The sequence below is a fragment of the Falco naumanni genome, chromosome 3 (genome assembly GCF_017639655.2).
Source record: "Falco naumanni isolate bFalNau1 chromosome 3, bFalNau1.pat, whole genome shotgun sequence".
Taxonomy (NCBI): Eukaryota; Metazoa; Chordata; class Aves; order Falconiformes; family Falconidae; genus Falco; species Falco naumanni.
In genome coordinates, this window is record NC_054056.1 from 109,752,971 (window position 1) to 109,775,540 (window position 22,570).

Below are 22,570 nucleotides of genomic sequence, written 5' to 3' on the forward strand. Positions count from 1 at the left end.
GAATGACTGAAAGTAGAGAAAACTCATTATGCTTGAACTGTATGCTTCAAATTCGAAGATTTTTTTCAAAAAACTAAAGTTAATTTTTAATTGAAAAGCTATGTAGGAAAGTTTAAGATAAGGATTCCTAGGTACTACTAGGATAGTGGTAGGTAGGCTAGGCACAACACATAAACACACATTGGTTAACAATTTTACAATCTAGAAATAAAAATATCAACTAGCTCACACAATGTTATTATTCTACAGAATACTTTTGTTGGCATTGTTTACCTAATTTCTTAGCAAGACTAGTTTCGTTAAGTACTAAAAAAAAAAATACGTTTATGTTACTGCATCAACTATGACATCACAGTTAAGTTTTATTCTTAAAATGTAGAAAACCAAACTGAAAAAAGACATGTCTGAAAACCTTAGGAAGCTGCTTTGCTATGTCACCACCACCAAAAACAGCTTCTAAATAAATCCACAAGTTCTGCACAGTCATCCAGTTCTCAATTATATCTGTTGTGTTGGAAAGATAGTGCACCCATTTCTGAATCTGTGTCTTGAAGGGCGCGTTGTATCTAAAATAAAAAGAAGATACTTGCTTTATTTCAAGAAGGAAATAAGTCTCTTGAAAGCCAGCATATCACTCGTATGAATGAGGAATAATTTTTCTGCTTGTAACTTTGTCAAGTGAAAGTATAAAAACCTATACTTAACTCAATTCGGCTAGTTAGCAGCTGTAAGCCAAATCAGCACCAGCTTGCTACTTTGTACACGTGGTGCATAGCACAGCTCTGATGCAAGAGAAGCTGAATAGGAGCAAGATTTCAATTTCACTCTGAGGTAAAGTGGTTCCAAAAAGGGACTGTGCAACATCTTGAAAACCGCAAGACTCCCAGAGGCCCCTATCAACTGAACTCTTGCTTTTGAACATCCACCTGAGAATCAGGTTCTGTGTTGCTTGTTTTATCTGCAAGCTTCAGCATGTGAAACCAGACAAACTGAACCTCATTTTAACTGGGATTCTCAGCACCTTCAGCGTGCAGCAGTGACCCATCACAGGGGGCAGAGTATAGTGCCTGTAATGCCTGTAGTATGCCTGCCACAACCAGGCAGTGTTCCCCTTTATGTTCATCGCTACCTTCTTGCACCCATGAAAACTGTCCAGTTGATTATTCAGGAAGCCTGAACTGCATCCACATGCTTTCAGAAGTTACTGGAGGGATACAGACAATAAGAACTAGCCCAAGAACAGTTCAAGGGCAAGCAAGCTCTTAGTTTTTATCTAGATGGATGTTTATTTCCCTTCTCCTCTGTGAAAGATAGATAAGTTCAATAAAACAAAGCCTCTTGCTGATATTTTTATCTCCCCCTGCCCACCCACCCCCCTTTTCCTGATACCTGTTACTCATGAGAGAGCCAAGAATCATCAAGCTGTCCTCCATGGTAGCAATTGTTTCTGATGTGCTGTCACCTCTTAAAAGAAGTTCCCCACGTGTTTTGAAGTTTGCAAAGACAAATGTTTTGTTGTCCCATTCAGCTATAACTTGTTTTAGCTTCAGCTCAATGTCTCTCTCCTTCACAGCACTTATGCAGATATCCTTTTAAATAAATAGGATGTCGAAGCAAGCTATGAATAGTTCAAGTCTCTGGTATACAAATCTAATTCGTATTTCCTTAATGCTAATAAGGACGATGAACAACTATATATCAAGTGGAAAGACCTACAGACATGCAAACAACATAGCTAATAATCTGTATACCACATCACAATATGGTCAGCTTTTGGGGAAATAAAAGAATAATACAGTGATTACTTTTCATATCGTTAATGTTGCAAAGCAAGGTACCCTCGCAAATTAATTCCTGGGCCAAGTTACATGATATAAAAAGAGGAGCTGACACCATGATATTTGTGTCATTATTTCCTACAGAAAGCTGAAGTGATAGTCTATTTCTCTGTTCTTTCTTTAGAAATATTGTTTTCCTTCTTACTAGTTACTCCTACACTATTTGAGCAGATTGTTTTGTTTCATGCATCCTTTTCTCTTCCTTCACAATACCTCTATTTCCTCTTTATATCTTAATAGCGGAGCTTCCATTATATTCCTCAGTTTGAATGTTTCACTTTCCACATCAAAGTTGTGTTCAGTGAGATCTGTAATCTGCTTCCAATGCCGAGGCATCATTGCTTTACTTGACATACGTTCAAGCAATGGGCAACATTCACTGAAGTCCTCAATGGTCTTCTTCAGGTCAAAAAAGGCCTGCCATTCCTTTACACCACGAGGAAGCTTACAGCATCTAAGCAGAAATAACGCAAGAATTTTCAAAAAGTTGCAAATATTCTTTCCGTTATCCATTTAATTTTTTATGCATAATTTAACCACAGTATATAGTTTTAACATACCTTCCGAATTCAGGTTCCTTATATTTTGACACTTCTGTATGTGATTCTGCATGTCAGAAAATCTGTTTCCAGTCTATTTCATTGACTGATAGCTGGGCAAGCACCTACAGGCTCCCCTTGAGGAGTGTAGCTGCATAATTCTAATACACTTTGTCCAAGTGATCTTTAAAAACAATTGAAGCACTTTACATCTTGGTTTCATCCTTTGGCAAGGTTCATAATAAGCACTGCTCTGTGCTCTAGATAAAACCCTCTCCTTGGAACATGCAGGTTTAACTCTTTAAATAATTTGATTCCTGGTTTGTTGAAAAGTTCAGCTTCTATGGATGCAATATATCCCATTTTGTTAGCAAAACTATTCAGCAATTCACTAACTTGCCTTAGACATCTAGTGAATCTGACTCTCATGAATAACAACAACAAAGTGAAATCTCCCTTCATGAACAAAACAAATAGCCGTTTTAACTTACATTCCAATTTGACCAAAAGATATTAACCAAGAAGCTCTCTAAGGAACAATAATCCTCAACATTTAGAATCTAACCTGGCTGCTTTATTTTATGAAGTTGGTAATGGACATATTTTTCAATTAAAATTCACATTTTTCATGGTTCAATGAACAAATACATGCTCATATATGAATACTGATGTTAATCGATTATAATCACATTTAAGAAGTAACAAAAATATTTTAGGCATCTTTACCACAGCAGCAGTTTCTCACCTGTTCTGAAACTCCAGAAGTTCACTGTTAATTTTTCCAGTGTCTAATTCTGACCAAAGAATATCATAGTAGCCACTGACTGTGTCAATGACATTATTATATAGATTATAGAGTTTCTGTAACAGGTTCAGTTGCTTCTTTATTTCAAGCAGTTGAGGATACCGAGTAACAGGCAAACCAAAAAGAGCTTCCCCACCAGTATAAGTAATATATTTCCGAAAAAGATTATCGAACCGATTCTAAGAAAGAAAAAGATTAAATAAATAGAGTTAAATAACTAAATATTCAAGATCTGACATTATGTTTAGAGCTACATTTGTGATTAAAATCTAGTAAATACTAGAAAGATATAGAGGACATAGTACCAACTGGCACCGTCCACATTTTTGTCAACAATCTTCATGAGAAATGTAACTTCTAGTTAGCTTGGAGACAGATCTTTAAAAGTTGACAGAGGGGTTATTTACTCCATGTGGCACAGTGATAGAACAATAGATGCTAAGCTTGCATGTGAACGAGGTGGAGCATGACATGCAAAGATAAGAAAGGTGGATGCAGCAAATTCCACCTCTCCAAGTATGCTGTACAATTCTTTTATTGAAGGGTTGAAGTAAGATTTACTACTGTTTAAGCAGCAAAGAAAAACAAAATTTAATTGTCAATTGCAATATAACCGAGGGAACAGTAGGAAGACAAAAGAATAGCATTGTGGGAAAAGGAAAACCATTAGAAGTCATTATTACAGGAAGAGAAATTAATTATGGTACAAAGAAACATTTAAACAGGAAAAACAAGAAATAACAGGAAACCTTTAATACTATTTCTTTTAAAAAGGGAGGGAAGGAGAGGGGAAGAAGATAGGGCAGAATTGTATTTGTGAGAAAAAGACCCAATAATGAGCACAAGAGCAGCCTATAGCCAAATACACTAAACTTGAGAGCAGGTCCTCATCAGGATACTTGAATCTAGTAATTATTTCTCATTATCTATGCAGCCTTTCTCTTAGGTTCTAAAACATCTTACTAACCAGCATTCCTTGCAAACACACAGAAAAAAATATTAACTTAGCTTTCATTAAGTTAAAACAAACTTTACCCAATCATCAACCCTATGTATCAATGAAAATTAGTTCAGCTACTCTGATTCGTTCTCAGAGCCTTCAGGTGTTAGTTTACTAGTGCAGTAAGTATTAAGCAATGTCTTAGAATTAACAGTACCTGAAACATAGCAAGCCTGTCACTGGCTTCCTGAGGCTCTAAACCAACCACCATTGGCCCATTCTAAAAATTTAAAATAAAATAAATAAAAAAAATCTGAATTTAGAGGGTGAAAATAGCCACAACTTATTTCTAATCAGCATTTTCTAAATGTTACACTCATAACATTTTTGCAGCTGCATAATTCCATCCCTGTATCAGATAACTGAATGAAAAGAACAGTTACCTACTAGAAGCACTTTCTTTGAATTTTTTAAAAAAAGCAAACAAAGGCGGCAATTAATTGTCTTTTTAATACAGAAGTTTTCATAATAATGTAAAAGCTAGGCAATTATAGCTTCTTTATCAAGTAAAAATCAGCATTACTTAGAAGATGACACAAGACTGGTTCAGCTTGACTCATTTACATTTTACTGAGAAAGAATATAAGAGTTTAAGTCATTTGTACTTCTGTCCAACATCATAAAACATTTCTTACATTGTAACATAATTTCTTATTAATCGCAATCTTCACATTTGCTCATGCTAACTAGCTGCTTATCATAAACCCTAAATGTCTCAAGTCTTATCTTTAAAAGCTGATTACCATCATTACATACTTCAGTCACATACAAAACATAGCCTGCCCTGCACTGAAACTCAAATATCACATTAACAAGAATAAACATATTCTTCAGACAGTTGAAGCACATCCCGTTAATTAGGCACCTCCACAATCTTTCGATGCTCCCACTGCTCCTCAAAACCTCCTATAATAAAATACACCACAGATACTTGCCTGATCATAATCTGAATAGAATTGTGCACAGTCTTCAGTAAAAGTCTTCACAGTGCTAATAAGCTCTCTTTTGAAGTTTGGCTGCAAAGCTACCAGCTCATTCTGCACTTCATTTGCACGGACTAGCAGTTTTTCCCAAGTGTAGTGCAAAGTGTCCACCTTCTCTGTCTCTTCTTTGGCCACAAGTAAATCATACTTATTTAACATAGCATAGGATTCCTGTCAGAAGTTTGGATCGAGATACACAAAACTGTAAGTGAATTTTACACATATAGGTATGTTAAAATTTTAAGTTTTTAAGAACAGAGAATGATTTGTTAGAAAATCTGTACTTTTTGCATAGCAATTATCACAATCTGGCAAACCAACACCAAACTGGAAGAAACATCAAAATGAAAACCAGTTAGTTTTCTTATCTGACAGATTATTTGCCCTAGTGCAATTTATCTCTCTAAAAAAAACAGTTTCCAGTTAAAGTAGATATACTTTGCTTTTCACCATAAACTACTTGTACTACTTTTGCTCCTTCACACAACTAGGGACACCCTCACAGCCTCTCAGGCTAAGAGATACATTCTTTCTTAGCTGTATCCTGCAAAATACAGAAGGGCCTCACAGTCATTTCCATTATTTCCGCATACGAGTACATACTACATTCCATAATTTACCTCAGCTCAGAGAAAACAGAATCAGAAAACACAGGTGCAAGACATTTGTCTGACAACAAACACAGGTTTTGCATCTCCAAAACAGAACATTAAGAGCTGTCAATATTTGGTAGATAAGCATTTTATGTTAAGTTACTTTAATTTAAAACAGTAAGAACTGAAGCCTGACAATAAAATTGTGGGCAATCAGGAATCATGAACATTTCTTAGGAAAAAAAATCCTACTGAACATCCAGCCAATGGTGCATTTTTTCAAACTATAGCATTCTTAAATCCATACTGTGATCAGGAATGCAGAGAAACAGTTACTATTTGGTTTTAATTCTGCCATTTGACCAGAAGCCCCTACATTGTCAGATGTTCAATAAATGTATTCTACTAAGTGAACTTCTTTAAAGGTAGTCAATTGTTGATTTCTCCCTATGATATAGCTGATAAAGCAATCACTCTCACACATTGTCATATAATCTGAGTAGCATTAGCTTTTTCCTGACTTCCGAAGGCTAAACTTAGAAAAAAAAAAAAAAAAAAAAGAAGAAAAAAAAAAAAAAGGAGGAAAATCAATGCTTTTTATACACAGATGACTCCTACAAAGTACCAGTAGCTTTCTTGCATTAAATAGCAGTATTTTTTGCACTATTCACTAAAACGCCTCCCACCAACAAGTTTACATTTGTCCAAATCAGAGTTCTGTACAAAAAAAGTTTGCAGGAACACAACAGGTCTGCCACCCACTAAACACATATTAAATCATACCTTTCCAAAGTGCACTGTTAAGCTTTAACCCAGAAAATAATGGTTCTGTTGAAGCAGTTACCCACACATACAACACTCCTGTTAATTACCTCAATGGGCCCAACTTGAGAGTCTATGGAGATCTGTAGTTCTCTGATCTCTTTTAAAGCTGACATGGCTATTCTTATATCATCCAGATCCTTGATGTGGCGATTTAACTTCTTGCCAGTTTCCTCTATAAAAGTGAAAATTGCTTCCATCTCTGTTTGGTACTTCTTATTACAATGACACCCCAACAAAGTCATCCACACTTTGGTTTCTGCCCTCAGTGCTAGCTTCAGATCAGCTAAAACATTGAACAATGAATAAATATTTAGATAGTGTAGATATTTTTTAAGATGTGCTTTTAATCTTTTTGCACTCTCTGTTCTCTTCACTCCCAGTTCTGTTTTTTTCAGTCTAACCATCCATCTACAGGGAAGGTGAAATCACATTGACATATTTGAGTAGTTTATAGGATTTCTTGCAATTCAGGACTCTTTTTCTCCTCCTCCCAATATGTCATCTTTCCTTCTGGAAACATTTCCTACTGGAACGATGAGGCTGGACTCCACAGTTGTCATCTTGTTTGTATATCATCACACAGATTTCTGTCCTATACATTGCTAAAAGTTGCTTAATATTCTCATTTGAGTAAAATTTTTAAGAATCAGTATTTCAAAAAATAATACGGGTGAAAAAAGTAAGAGTCTGATTATGGAAGCTGAAGAAATAGAAACATTGATCTGACATTTAATGAAACCAAATGGCCCATCACCCATTTAATTTTTTAAATTTTACCTGTAGTATCAGTGGAACCAAATGACAAACATTTAGAGAGAAAATTGAAGTTCTCGCTGAGTCGCTGCCCAGTTTTGCAACGATCCACTCCATTTCTCTAAAGCTCTGCCATTAAATTCAACTTTCTCCCTCACAGTTGTCAACAGAGAGTCAAAAATCAATACCAACACAAGCAGTACATAAAATTTTAGCTGGATAAAATTTCAGCCCTGCTACCTATTCATTCCCTGCTCAGATTTCACTTGTGTGTCTCCCTTTTTACACAGTGCCTCTTCCCATGCTTAGTTCTCACACGTCTTTCAGGTTCATCAGAACTACCTCACCTCCAATGAGTTTCAACAGTCAACTTGTTTCTCTAGTTCTGTGCCTTATGATATAATGAAAGATATGGTTGACATTATTTCTTAAGAAAGAAAACATTTTGCTTCCTCAGATTTGACAACCACTACAAAATCGATTTTATGCTTTTCTTATAGTCTACCACAGTTCCCAACTGTCCTTTCTGTTATACTGGCATAAAATGTTTATAATGTAGTTAGATGGTGTGGAATCTGAGCTTCAAAAAAGTAAACATTTGAGGGAGGCTTGGCTTTCATGGCAAAAAAGTGAATCACCAACATCATGCATGTTTCTCTTAAGTATATTAACTAGAAAGCTTTTCAGCCATGTCATTACATGTAGCCAGACAAGGAGAAAAGCAACATAAATGTTTTCATCTTGCTCCCATAAAACATGTATCTATGGGGGTCAGTGACAGAAGGATAGGCAAACATCTACCATCCACCCCATAAGTAAGCAGAAGTATAAGCAGGTGGGAGAAGAAACTCCAGCTCAGCCTCACAGATACCCTCACATTCGTGTTTTGTTTGCATGCATTTACAGCCAAAACAGCAGACAGCCATCCTCTCTCCTTCTCCTTTCCATCTTTAACGTAGTTGAGCCATCTAAAACTAAGCAGCAGGAGGCAGAAGGTATATGTCTCTAGGGAGAGGTGGAAAGCTTAACTCTACCAGTGTACAGTGCAATGGCTCCCACGGAGATATATTCAGGCTCAGAACTGATTTTCAGCTCCAAGTGTTGGAAATGCAGAATTTCAGATTCAAATTCAGAGAGTAATAGGTTTCCCGTCATTAATTTGTCAATAGTTTCCTCCTTGTCCCTCTGCCATATATGGTGGTAACAACTAAAACTCGCCAAAGCTGCAAGAATTTCCTGAAAAAATTAGAAGTTCAAAGAAAGATTCTCAGCATTATATGTATAGCATGCATATAATTACTTAGCATCTGCTTGTTAGAATACATTAAGAACTCCATAGTGTAGCACATTGCATCACCTCACTAAACAGAAGGCTTCTGGTAAATTTATGCTAAAGCAAGTTCCATTAGCGATCACAAGCTTTGCCAGGAGCTGTATGTTGGTCGCATTCAATTTGTCAAATCAGTTATGGTATTTTCCAATGAAATGATTCTTCAGTCAATACAATCCTAGGAATCAGTGGGAAGTAAAATACTCCTTTAAGACTAGGATACAGAACACTTGTCCTTCCCTACCATTTATTGGACTAGCAACTGAAACCTGAGCTCCAAGGCCCAACATAACAAGAACAGCAGTAACTCACTTTGTTCTCAAACAATGAACTTATGATTCTTTTTTTCGCATGTATGACACCAGTGTTGTTAACATTAAATTCTACACTCAATTAGGCATCTTTGATTTGAATATCAGTTAAGGTATGACACAGAATTATTTTTCTGGTTCTCAGAAGTTCAGGAAAATATTAGACAAAGTTAAAACATCATCATTTCAGCTAATTAAACAAGTAAATGAGAAGTGACTGCTACAAAAGATAATCCACAGCATGAACATAGCACTTGCAGGCATTCAAACCTGGCTAAATGACAAAGTTTCCAATTACAAAATACCAAGTATCAAAATACCAAGATAACTATCCACCATTATCAACTGCACCTTAGTTTTCAGTTTTCAGCACAAGCCTGTATGTCATTTGGCTAGTTATGCTTTAAGTTACAAGGCTTTTAGAAAAAATTTCCACCTGGCCAGGCCCCACTGTAAGGCTGGACTGAACCCAGGAGGAACTGATGCAGAGTTCCCCAAAGAAATATCAGTCCAATACCTACAGTTTACTAGAGAGTGCAGAGAATAAGAAAAGAGCAAAGAAATGATGCATATCCCTTAAGCTACTGCCTAACCTCCAGGAGCAAAACGTATGCAGCACTTTAACAAATGTCAACTGACTGTCACAAGTTTTCTTGCAAAAACATTCATAAACTCTTTATAACGGGCCAGAAGGCATGCTGGTTTCATTATAATTTCTATGTGAATAAAAATGTATTTAACATACTTGTACAACTATTGGCAGTTCTATATCAAATACACACAACTCAACTGTACCTAGAATTTTGTATGATGTTTTACCAATTGGAGGTACAATTTTAATCAGACTTAAGTTTTAGTTTATGTAAGATTCAAAACCTCATATATTTTTGAACAGAGTATGCTTAACCCATGTTACACTTTCAAAGTGTATTTGCAAATTTGCAGCCACGTTTTCCATCCCCCATCCTACACTTTTTCATTCTTATATTTAATCACTGCTTTAAATACCTACCCTTATTGCCCAAGGACACTAAAAGTAATACATTAATATCCTTTGGATAGTGATATTAAATTAACATCTCAATTGTCTTACCCTTTTTGTAGAATTAATAGCAGTGCTGAGTAAAGATACTAATTTAATAATGTCTTTGTTCTCTGAAACGCTCTTGAAGTAGCTCTGGCTTTGCATTGGATCAGACAAACTGACTGATGTTGCATCTGACACACTATCTATAAAAGCAGATTCAAAATACAAAAGCAATTTTAGGACAGATATTGTTTAGGCCAAGCAAATTCCTATAGCCAAAAACTAATGACCTGTTTTTCAATAATGCATTTTCAAGTTAAGAGTACTAATTAATGAAAAAGACAACTAGAAGTCTAGGTGGACAATATAATTGCCACAAATTCATAAATCTCCCCATTTTAGGAAACTTGCTTAATCTAGATGCTCTGTCAATTTCAGAATAAGTTCCACTGCAATTGTTCAAAAAAAAATAATTTCCTTTTCTCTCACCCCTCCCCAAGGTTTATTCTATATACTTCACCTAAGTGATTTACTGATATGCCAGCACTGACCAAATCCATAAATATTTTTATTTTCTGAAATATGAAATATTTCACCACAAATGACAATTTGAAATACAAATTAATGTTAAATCCAAGATGTTCATAGCCAGTCCTCAAAAGGAAAGAAAGATAAAATGAAGGTCCATTAGTTAGCAAAATACCCATAAGATTGAACTTACCATCATTGCTTATTTCATGTTGTACAAGAGAAATTCTTAGTTTTGAAAGAACAATTTCATTTCTTAACCAATTCAAGTATTACTTTCCTACTTTTTAGGTGTATAAGAGGGAGCTAACCTAAAAAGACTCAATGTATTTTTTAAGTACCTGAAGTACAAAGTAGTACAACTAATTTGGCTTCACTCTACACCATTTCAGACAAGAAAAACCCAAAGATACCATCTTAAATTTCCTTGAATTAATGTTTTCAATAATGTAATTCCATGTCTGATCACAAAACAGATTAAGTCAAAATCCTTTTAGAAATTTTACTCTATTCAGTCATCTACACAATCCTTTCTCTACCAATACTGCAAATTATATAGACATTTCTATTCAATACCAGGTTTTAAGTTCAACTCACCCTTCTTAAAGGAACTTCAGCACAAGTTTTAAGACGCCACTTGAACATGCCAAGTTACAAACCACACGGGCAAATCATGAAAGATCTTTTGTGTGGTGATAGTGACTATAATTGTCTTCCAAACTCATTCACAATTTCTACTATGCTGTCCAAGCTGGCCCCTAACAGCTTTTCACATGCTGCAGAACCCAAAGCAGTACAGCTCTCTGAGAAGCACATAAAATCCCCTTACTCAAATCCACACAAGGAAAAGTATCTTCAGGCAAGCCTCATTTCTAACAACAAAGAGAAGCAGTGACATTGTTATTATATCCCATTTCTTCTCTGAAGTAGTTCAAAATCTATGAAGTCTTCTTTCTACCATTTTTGATGCATTTTGTATCTAATATCCTGTAACACATTCTGCATAAATCACATTTCCCATTCAATGATGTCAGAATTTATCATTACCATGCATGTTTTTCTTTCCAGTCTCTTTCATTCCATCATCAGAATCGCTGTCTCTGCTCTCACAATGCAACACAGCCACTTTTCTCTCTAGCATTTTCTTCTGGGGAAGAAATAGAATTTCATTCTCTATTTGCAGTAGTTTTGAAACATTAAGTAAGGCGTTAAAGACACAAACCTTGGATAGTCTCTCCTTACTCCACTGTCCAACTCCTTTCATTACTTTCACAATACAATCTACAGCTTTATTAAGCGTCTGCTGTACCTCATCCAAAGAGGGTGTCATGACGATATTAGGGATAGATAGGTTAATACTAGTCCTAAATATAGGATAAGCACTTTTTTTCTGCTTAGAAGCATTGGGATTTTCTAAATGAAAGACAAAAAAAAAAAAAAAAAAAAGTTGTTCGCATTTTTTTCAAGATGTCAAACTAGGCATTGCAGTGATATAAACCAATATCTACATCCTAGTGATGAGTATTGAGTGTCACTCTCAAGGAAAAAAGATTCATGAGTAATTTACAAGATGTATTGTTAAAGTCTGTAGCAGCACAAGTGAAAACTAAGTGCCATGTTATTTCTCTCCATGAAGCTCCTCTTCAATTTGTTCTGTGCAAGTAAACTCCGTTTACCAGAAAATTTTACTGTCTGGCTAGTACTCCCTGTCAGCATATTAAGTTGGGCACAAAAACTCCTTAGAATCTCATGCTATTGTATGCCTTATATGCTATACAGACCAAACATAAATGCCTTTGGTTTTGTTTCTTAAAAGTATGGAACAAGAAAATACTTTGAAACAAAGTATTTGTTTCAAATACTTTGAAAGAGTGTACCATCACTGTTGTATATGATGCATAAGAAAGATATGAAGGCAATTAGTAAGAGAAAGAGAATATACCTCTTTCTCTACCGTTTTTTTCATACAGTTTTATGCAAAAGCCAAGGTCGAACAGGTAATCACTTATCAAGTCCAACTCCAAATATAATATCCAGCTTCAGAACAGTACAGTCAGTCCTAAAAGAGCGAGCACCCCAACGACACATGCCTACTGTCACAGGAAAAACTATTCCTTTGGAAATATACTGTGTTATCAATTGTGATGTAAAAGCTTATTCAAACTCCTTTTCTTTTCCCATCTTTTACATACATGGCTCTTTTTTACACAGTTCTGGGATATTACATTTACATGTTTCTTCCTATAGGCTAAGAAAGCTAAGTACTGCAATATAGGCACCTAAGAAGTTGGTCATGGAAGATGCATGGATGCGCTTGCGAATGGTCTCCAGAGTGTTTCGAGTGACTTTCAAAAGGGCATCAACATTGCAATGATTGAAGTAGGAAAGCAGTTCATTGGCTTCTTCCTCTAACATTTCTAAATCCATTCTCTTCCTCTTCACTGGAGGAGGCAGCCCACCCCATACCTCACTGGAATTGCGAGAGGAAGTCAAGCTTTTTGATGTCTTTTCCTCTTCTATTGCTAAAATATCATAAGTCTAGTTAGTTAAATCGACTTAAAGGACTTGAAAATAATAAAGCAACACCTCAGTAAGTGTCTAAAATAATTTTTTACAGAAGTGCAGATTATACCCATTCGTAATCTGTACCTCAATGTAACAGTCCTTTTACTCCTATCCACCTTCTCTTTTCAGTACATATTACAATGATTATCACCAAAATTTAGATATTATTTCTTATATTCTTTCTCTAGGAAGTCCAGCAATTAACCAAGGCCTGTAAGTAGCTGCTTCTATGGCATTAACATTTTAACATGCAAGTTACACTGATAATATTGACCTATTTTGCAGATGATGATTGTTAGATGATCTATTATCCAAGCAAAGTCAAACGAAAGTCTTCAAACATTAGATACTGATCGATACTTCAGTAAACTAAACTACAATATCCCCCAACATATACTATCAGCATACAAAAAAAAAAAAAAACAAACAAAAAACAACCCATAAGCACAGAGCTACAATATAATCTTCTTACCTGTATTTTTTCTTATTTCACCAGTGGGTACAACCGATTTCCCATCTTCTTTACTGACCTGTACCTCCGTGTCAAGTAGCATGTTAATCAACTCATTAGCAGCATCTTCCACCAGTGAGCTTTTTAAATGTAAAGTCCGAGAACCTTTTATACAGAGTTCCTGTTATCACAACAAAACAAACAATATGTTTTTATTTTCCCAGTTCTCATGTCTGTTTCACTGTCATAGCAGCCTTTGTTAACAGAAATGTCAAGGCCTCAGATTTGTGAAAAACAAGATTAATACACAAGATGATTTTAAAATTGGTTTGTTCCAAACTATTTAGTGTTGGATTCTTTGTTGTGCCAAACAAGGTGACATAAATGTCTTTCAAAATCGCTGCAGCATGTTTCCTAAATCACATGACTCATCCATAGTTAACATAATGAATCAATGTTTATAAAGCCTAGTTCCATTTAAGGGCTCCCAAAAGCACTTAGTTGTTTTTTTTTTTTTAACTTTCTAATGTAGACAAGGAAGATGTAACCTTTCTTTTAAGCATTGTCATTTTATAGTACTTGGCTGTGTCATAAAGAGTATTAGCCAATCATATTTCCCATTGATAGCCAGATAGGAGATAAAAATCTATCAAAAGATAATTTTCTTATTTATTCTAATCATAAAGATAACAACTGGAGGGAGAAGGGATCAAAAGATGAGATTTAATAAAGTTCAGAAATAAAGTATTGTGCAGTTTTTTCTTTAATACGGTAAAATTGACGAAGTGCTTTAACTATAGTTTTTAACTATAATGGCCTTTTAATTTTTTTCTTCTTTGTCAACTCCTATTTTTTTAGCTTAGTCAAACCTGGCTACCTCCATTTAATTAAAAATCAATAATTGTAAAATTTCAGCCATTAGCAACACTCGGTCATTTCCAAATTTTAAGACACGATCTTTGATATTCCTGATTCAGCCTAGTTGAAAGAGAAGCCAGATCTGATTTGCAATATCACAGCAGCTACTAAGCAAGGTACACTGGGTTTTTTTTCCATGATACAACTGTTTTTGTTGCAGCAATTTCTTTAGAAATTTAATAGAACTTATTTCTAGTCCTTTCTCATTAAAAACTACAATAAGCTTACAAATGCTGTTACTATTTCCATTGTACCCATAACTGGGTAACCCCAGTATACCACTTACTCTGCTAACTCAAACTGATTGGCTGTGGTAGTGGTGTAATTTCTGCAGTATCAATTACCACACAGTGCTGAGGTTTTTGTGCTCCCCCACATATTTTTACTTTAGTGAACATGTGTTTTAGCACCAGCTCTATCAAGAAAGCAGCAGCAGGACCAACAAAAATAAAAACTTCACCCCGGTACTTCGGAGTATATTCTGGGGCTTGAGATTAACAAAGATATTCAGTACACAATCATTTCCATAGTAATTACACTCCCAGGCAACGAAGTGCACTTGTTATGGAGCTATTAACAGGCATGAGATGGGCAATTCTATTAGTTAAAGGCACTAAAAAGCAATAGTGACAAAAAAGATACTATCACAGAGTAAAAACATTTGAGAGATATCGAAGCATAAAAGAAATATAATACAGTAGTTGGCTTGACATTAATAAGCTCAGAAAAGAACATCTTAGCTCAGACCTCTTTGCCTTTGCTATTTATGTTCCTTTTTAAGGTTCCAGCCAAGTAAGTGGGGATTTCCTTCGGTCTCCCACGCGTGTTTCATTAATTCTGCACTGGTTTTATCTCATAAAAAAAGAAAAATACCTTAATTCAAAGCCATTGAACTCTTTTTTATGAAGCTTTTATCTAATAACCTTAGTCTGTTGGAGAAATTCTTCACAGCTCAGCGGCTCATCTTCTGGCAACTTACAGAGTGGCACCATACTCATTTCTTGTAGGACAGCATCAATACGAAATTCAACCAAGTCATTCACTCGATCAAGCAATAACTCCATCCCGGCTTTTGAAGCAAAAAGAAAATGCAAGACAAGCTTCAAAGCTTGAAACAACAGTCATTGCAGAGTTCTGCTTAAATTTTTACTAACAAAATGTCATATTCAATTTTATATTAATTCTGCACCTTAACCAGCTTACTTCAAACATCTGAACTTTTATGGCAAGGTTGACCACTGAAATTGTAATTAGTCTTTTGCATAACATATCCTCATCTAGCATATGCTATCCATATCCTAAAAGATAAAAGGCAAAATATTATAAATACATATTAAGACGAGCTTAAAGTATATCCATTTCAAACACAAAGACATTAAAATTCAGCTTAAAATTAATGTTCAGGAATACTTCTCCGATAGCTTGAACTAGTTACCACTTGGAGAACCTACCAGCAACAAAACCTTTTGATAAATCATCTATCCTTCAAAAAAATGTTAGAGGCCAAATAATAGTTAACAGAAAACAATCACTAATATTTTCCCAGTTTAATAGCAATTTGCTTTCAATGCTGAAATTGGAATAGCAGCAAGGTCCCTGTTCCAGACTCAAACTACTTGTATTATTCAAAATTAAATGTAATGTCAGGTTAGCATCCAAAATGCATTTTGATTTGCCGTTTCAAATAAAGAAAATTCCTACTGTAAGAACTTATATTTCAAAAAACAAAATCTTTTTGATGTAGTAATTAAACTGAAGCAAAAGGAACTTGGTATCTTCAGGAACAATGCACACTTCAGTGCAATACTGTGATAATCTTTTGAAAAGACTACAAGCTCATCTATTTTCTAAAACTGTTGCCCAAGATGTGCATGCATTTGTTTTAAAGAGACTGATGTTAAAAAAAAGGTTAATATGAAAAGCTACTGAGCAGTGGCAGTGCCAACTCAGTCGAGATATTACTCCCTGAGAACTTACAGAACTTCCTATAACTATATGTTATAGAAACAAAAGGCAAGAATAGGAAAAGTCTGAAACCTACAAGCTCTTTTAGAAAGCAGCTCTCATTCTTTGAATTCAGAATACACAGGACCTTTGCACACTATTTTATGCTTGGCTTAATCCTAACTGCCATTCCATTCATATTAGCAAAAATTTGACAAATGTGTGAGACAAAAAGAAGGTGTTGTTACAAAGCAGAGGTTAATGAAGCACAGGACAGGTGAAAATTCTGATGTCTTTCATGTATAAGTCAATTAAGTAAAAATCATATAAAGGGTAGTATGCTCAATAATATAGCTTGCATTTGTATAGAAGCAAACAAGCAGAAGTTAACGGAAGGAAGCAAGCAACTTACCTAGCTTATAGAAAACCTTATTAATATATTTCTCAATATTTAAGGATGTCCAGGTCAGTAACATTAGACCTGGCTGGATAGCATCATCTACATTTGTTAACTGAGGAGCCATCAGTTGTTCAATAGGGTGTTTTATTTTCAGTTTAATCCTTTTATACTCTGCAAGCATCATCTGCGATGAACAGAGAATTAAAGCATTAGTTAATATACACTGATTTGAACCTCTTCACATATACATATTTATCATAACTTAAGAAAATTCCTCTGGATGTACATCAATGAAATTCTTAACAAATTATAATTAATAGTTTGGGAAATGTTTTCATTATTTTTGATAGAAATTCACTATTTGTTGCTCTTTATAGTAATGCAAGTACTACTTCACATGGAAAATCATCTTTGTAGATTGCACAGGTTTTGGTTGGGATAGAGTTAATTTCTTTCATACTGGCCTACATGGTGCCATGTTTTGGATTTATGACCAAAACAGTGTTGGTAACACACCAATATTTGGGCTGTTGCTGAGCAATGCAATACAGCATCGAGGCCTTTTCTGTTTCTCATACAGCCCTGCCAGCAATTAGGCTGGAGACACAAAAGCAGCTGGGAGGAAACAGCCAGGACAGTTACTCCTGACTGACTAAAGGGATATCCCATATTTATGGCATCATGCTTAAAAGTAAAAGCTGGGGGAAGAAGAAGGGGGACATTCAGAGCTATGGCATTTGTCTTCACAAGTAACCATGATACAGCCTTACTTTCCTGGAGATGGTTAAACACCAGCCTGCTGATGTGAATTGGTAAATTAATTCCCTATTTTGCTTTGCTTTCACATGCAGTTTTTGCTTTCCCATTAAGTTGTTTTTATCTCAACCTGCATTTTCTGTTTTAACCTTCAGATTCTCTCCCCCCTCCCACTGGGTGAAGTAAGGGAGCTTCTGTGTGATGCTTAGCTGCCTACCAGGGTTAAACCATGACATGGAGAGATTCGGAAATTTCAGTCTCTAAACGATATTCCAGGAGACAAAAAGCCCAAGGAAAAATATGTGTTTAAGTGAACTTTTCAGCAGTTTTGTTAGACCAGCCTTAACATAACTTTAGTATGGTATTTGGTTTCTAATGTATCTTTAACCTGTTGATCTAGCTTCACGTTTTGCAAAAAAAACCAATCCTTGCAATAACCTTATGACTTAATACAATTTTTATTTTTTCCCCCCTCATTTCAGAATCGCATAGCCCTTTGAAGCTATAGTTTTCTGGACACTTTTTCTTTGAATACTCATCCTGAGTCATCAAGAACCTTGTCTGTTCATAGGCAGACACAATGATCCAAAGGATTTAAAAGATGACAGAAAGGGAAGTTTTAGCTTCTCTTTTTTAAACTATTCCACAGACATCAGTGTAAAAAACTGGTGCAGGAACTATGCTGCTGCTTCCTGGATGTTTTACGCTTTTTAAAGACATACCATCCAATTCCTCCCTCCCAGCTATCCTCTCAAAACAAAGTGTATGCAGTGTTGACTCCATTATTGGATGACAGATAAATTACTTATCACCTAGAAAGCAGGCAACAGAGCAAGGCATCTTGTAAGCCTCCTTTCGTCCCCATCCTCATCTCTTTCCCAGCCTCTGCAGAGCTTCCCTAAATCCGTGCATCTTTGAAGAGACTTCACAGAAAATACAAATCTAAGAAATTCTTTTTAAAAGCGCCTCAAGACAGTTGTAAAGATAAAAAATAGATTTACCAATGTTTTCTTAATGCATAATAGTTGATCTTCATTTTTTCTCTTCCATATGTATAGAAACTAGACATTCTAAAGTACACTACACATACATAAAAACTAAAAAAAACCCACATGCAAATTGCTGACAATCTTCTTATACCAGTCTCTCTTCTGTTGAATAACACTTGCAGATTCTGGGATTTCGAGGCACATGTGAGCCATGCAATCTGTTTCTCTGATTAAAGATAATATTTCAGGGTCAAAATTCACTAATAATTCTCCCGTTTCTGGAGCTTTTACCAAGAGAGATGCTTGAAGTCCCCGTTTAGTTAATTCAATCTGCAGGAAACAAAGTAATCATTCCTGATCAGACAGGCAGTGCAATAAAATACTTTGTTTTGGATATAAATATCATTTTGGCAGATAATAAAAGTAGGCATTGCTGACAATAAATATTGATATGGTATGAAGCAAACCCTAAACTTTATTAACACAATCTGCATGTACCCAAATGCTCAACAATCAAATTAACTGTTCTTTATCTGACAGACATTTTTCTGTTTGTTCTTCGATACAGTAAGCTGAATTCCACAGTCAGATGTCAAAAGCTGAGACACAGACTTTCTTACTTCAATTCACTTAAAACTGAATTCTTACTTCCTCAAAACTTATTTCACATTCTGCAATAAGGCTGCACACAACCTCCTGGATGAACTAAACTATTCTTGGATAACTTCTTCAGATATCTTTTGCATAAACTTACCGTTTTCTCTCCTTTTGCTTTTTTTCCACTATCAGATATACTATGCTCCAGTCTTAATGGAACTCCCAATTACATCCAACCTCTGAGCAAATTTTTTAAAAAACTAAAATTAATGTTTATTATAATTATTTTTTTACAATTGTTAAAAGGGAAGCCTAATCACACTATTGGTTTAAATGCCTCATTTGAATATTAGAATGCCGTTTGTTCTCCATGTGATTAGAAGGGAAAGCATTCGTAAGACCACCACACATGGAAAATTTGGTTGATACCGGGAAGAAGTCATACCTTAAGTAGGAAAATGTTTCCTACATGAAAAGCTTTGCCACTATTCCTATTTCCCAGTTGTCCTTTTGCTGACATAGTTTTATTTTTCTTTATTCGCTTATCAAATTACAAGTTTAACAATATATTGAGATAGAGCTTTGTTTTAAGCAAGTTTCTTAACCCAATAATTTCTGTCAGTGTCCTTTTTTTCTTTTTTAATGGAACACACACTGAAAATTTGCTTGCTTCAGCTGTATCATATATTAGCATGAAATTTTACACAGCATTTTTCAAGAAATCATCTAATTAAGTTTTGTCAGTGAAGGTGCCATGCCCTATCTGCTAATATCAAAGTCACTCAGCACAGCTGTCTTACTGAAATTTTTTTCTGCAAAGTTCACCAGCACATCTTACTGCACTTTTCGTTGGACTTCAGACTCATTATTCCCACTATCAATGCCTTCATCTCCCATTTATGTGTTTTTTCATGCAATTTTCATTATTAAGGTAACAGAAATCAGTAATAGAAATTAGTAATACACTAAAGGCACAAATCTTACACTAAAATAGAATTATAGTAGCTTTCACGCTGCTATTTTATTATTTTAATATGTCCAAGTTGAACATCATTGGCTATAGCACGAAAATAATGGCTTTAAATCTTATGCTATTAAAAAAAATATATATATATAAACAAGGTGGTAACGATCCCATAAGGAACAGGAAAAAGCGAGGGGAAATGTTCAGAAATATCAGAAAGTCACTAAGCTTAACTATCTTCACTGTATAGAAGAATAAAAAATAGTAGGAGCTACCTCCCTGCTTGCGTCGCATTTGCATTCCCCACACGACACTTGCCCTGCTCCCCGCCCCTTTCGTTCAGGAGTAGAGCAAGAGCTCCCCCTTGTGTTCTTACGAGATTCATGCCCACATCCACCTGCACTTAAATTTTTGACTCGAGGCTGCTGAACAGCAGTCACATTTTTTTTGCCCTATCTGGTAGACAAGTGCATTGACGTTAAAATGGATATACTTTTCATGTATTTCCAAGGCACGTATGCTCGTTTCAAAAACTTGAAACCGTGTTCAGATCCACCTCCCTTTCTTCCCCACCTAATAAGTTTGGAGCATGCTCAGCAAGTTATATGGCTGCCAAGCATGATTTGACCCAGCTATAGGAGAAACTAGATGCTTACTTTTTAGCGAAGACCAGAATCAGATTGAAGATCACTAGGACCTCACAAAGGAAGGCATGAGTTTGGGGGAGATGCCTTGTATATTACAATCATTTTATAAAAGATGAAGAGAGAATGTACTTGACTGCTCAGTCAAGGCATGGTACGTGTAAAAAAGTCTGGTCATGAGCTTGTCTAGCTAAAGGAGGCAGAGGTAGCCTCACAAGAAGTATACATCCTCCATAGTCTTTATAGCTGACACAGGGAATAGATCCTAAAGGTGCCCAGGCCAGGACATGATACCAGCAGCAGGCACTATTCAGTGAAAGCTATCAGCAGTATACTTGGAACGATGCAGGTATCCAGCATGGTACTGGCATCAAAACAGAAACTGAGTCCAAGATAGAAACATTAAACCAACACCAAAGGCTTCCTGAAGCATCACAATTCCTCCTCCATAAAACATGAGGGATACCGTACCAGCTCTCAGTGAAGAACACATGAAATCAAAGATGGCTTCTCGTTTGCTCTGGAACTGGCTGGACATTGATCTACACATGGGTAGTGAGTAATTCTTTGCAACACTTATTTTGCTTTCTTTCTCTCTTCCTCCACTTTTCCTTCACTTACTAAACAGTTTCTTATCCAAACCCACCAGTTTTCTTGCTTTTACTTTTCCTTTCGTCTTCCCTCTCTCACTGAGGGTGAGCAGGGGGAAATAAGCGAGCAGTTGCGTGTGCTTAATTGCCTACCTGGGTTAACACACAACAGGCTCAAAACACAGTTTTACACTGAGTATACTATTAATTCTACAGGATGCTATATCTCTTGAGACTGGATGCTTTTTATAAGCACATTCACTCACAGCATACTCGCGGATTATCACTCAAAAAACCAAATCCATATTGTCCAGACCAAAAGGAAATCTCTGTCTCCTTTTATCTTAAGCTAACCAGCTGACAAAACCCCTCTCCCCACACATGAACTTCTTGCACCGGTCAGTAGAATATGGCAGAGACAGAGCGACAGCTAAGGCTACCACTGAATCTTCATTATTCATTTCCATAATAAATATTTTTCATTGTAACTTCTTAGTTACAATGAAGATCTTTCAATTGCTCCTAAATTCAGCTACAGGCAGTACAGGCACTGTTTATTAATAGAAACACTTTCTTATAAAGTACCTCTTCTTATTCCATCCGGCATTTAAGATGCATCCTAAGTCTGCAGCTTAGCATACCTGACTCCTGCTACTAATCAGAGATTTCTTCACACTGCTGTAACCCAGTGTTTCGTCTGCTCTGTAGAACTAGATGTTATCAGTCTACGAACAACAAAAATCCAACACATTCTTTTAAAGACATATCCTAACCAAAATCAGCTGGTTTACCTGCTGAAGCCATCCCCTGTAGTAGATCACCTCGAACTTCATAAGAACTTTTGCTACTTTGTTGTAGTTGCGGATTATGCGCTTGCCATCTGGCGTTTGCAGAACAGCCGGGTGCTGCTGGAAAGACTCCATGGGCTCCTGGATCCTGTGGAATAGGTGGCGTGCCCACAAGATTTTACCAGCTATTGGAGGCAGATTACGAGCCAGTGGAGGGTCCTGCTTCTGCCTAGTGTAGATCTTACAGACTGTTTCGATGTCATGACCATAGTTTTGAAGTATCTTCTGATACTTTTCATCAATCCCAAGATTCGGGATTTTTAATCTGCTTAGAAAAATAATAATCATTAAAAAAACTCCTTCGTTACTTCTAAAAGAATTTTGATGCATTTTGGAAAATACAGTAAAGTCATTCTTGTCTTCTTTAGAAAA

The 22,570-nt window shown here is 35.8% G+C and overlaps 1 protein-coding gene across 1 annotated transcript in view; it reads right to left on the reverse strand.

The window, feature by feature from the left end:
- DNAH5 (dynein axonemal heavy chain 5) overlaps window positions 1–22,570 on the reverse strand; it is a 122,114-nt gene that overhangs the window by 76,276 nt on the left and 23,268 nt on the right. Inside the window, 17 exon segments of the mRNA XM_040588837.1 lie at window positions 413–566; window positions 1,390–1,589; window positions 2,052–2,292; window positions 3,123–3,361; window positions 4,340–4,402; window positions 5,118–5,336; window positions 6,631–6,866; window positions 8,371–8,572; window positions 10,071–10,195; window positions 11,580–11,679; window positions 11,755–11,945; window positions 12,812–13,054; window positions 13,570–13,729; window positions 15,390–15,535; window positions 16,823–16,994; window positions 18,679–18,885; window positions 22,142–22,463. Coding sequence (XP_040444771.1) covers window positions 413–566; window positions 1,390–1,589; window positions 2,052–2,292; window positions 3,123–3,361; window positions 4,340–4,402; window positions 5,118–5,336; window positions 6,631–6,866; window positions 8,371–8,572; window positions 10,071–10,195; window positions 11,580–11,679; window positions 11,755–11,945; window positions 12,812–13,054; window positions 13,570–13,729; window positions 15,390–15,535; window positions 16,823–16,994; window positions 18,679–18,885; window positions 22,142–22,463 — 3,220 coding nt within the window.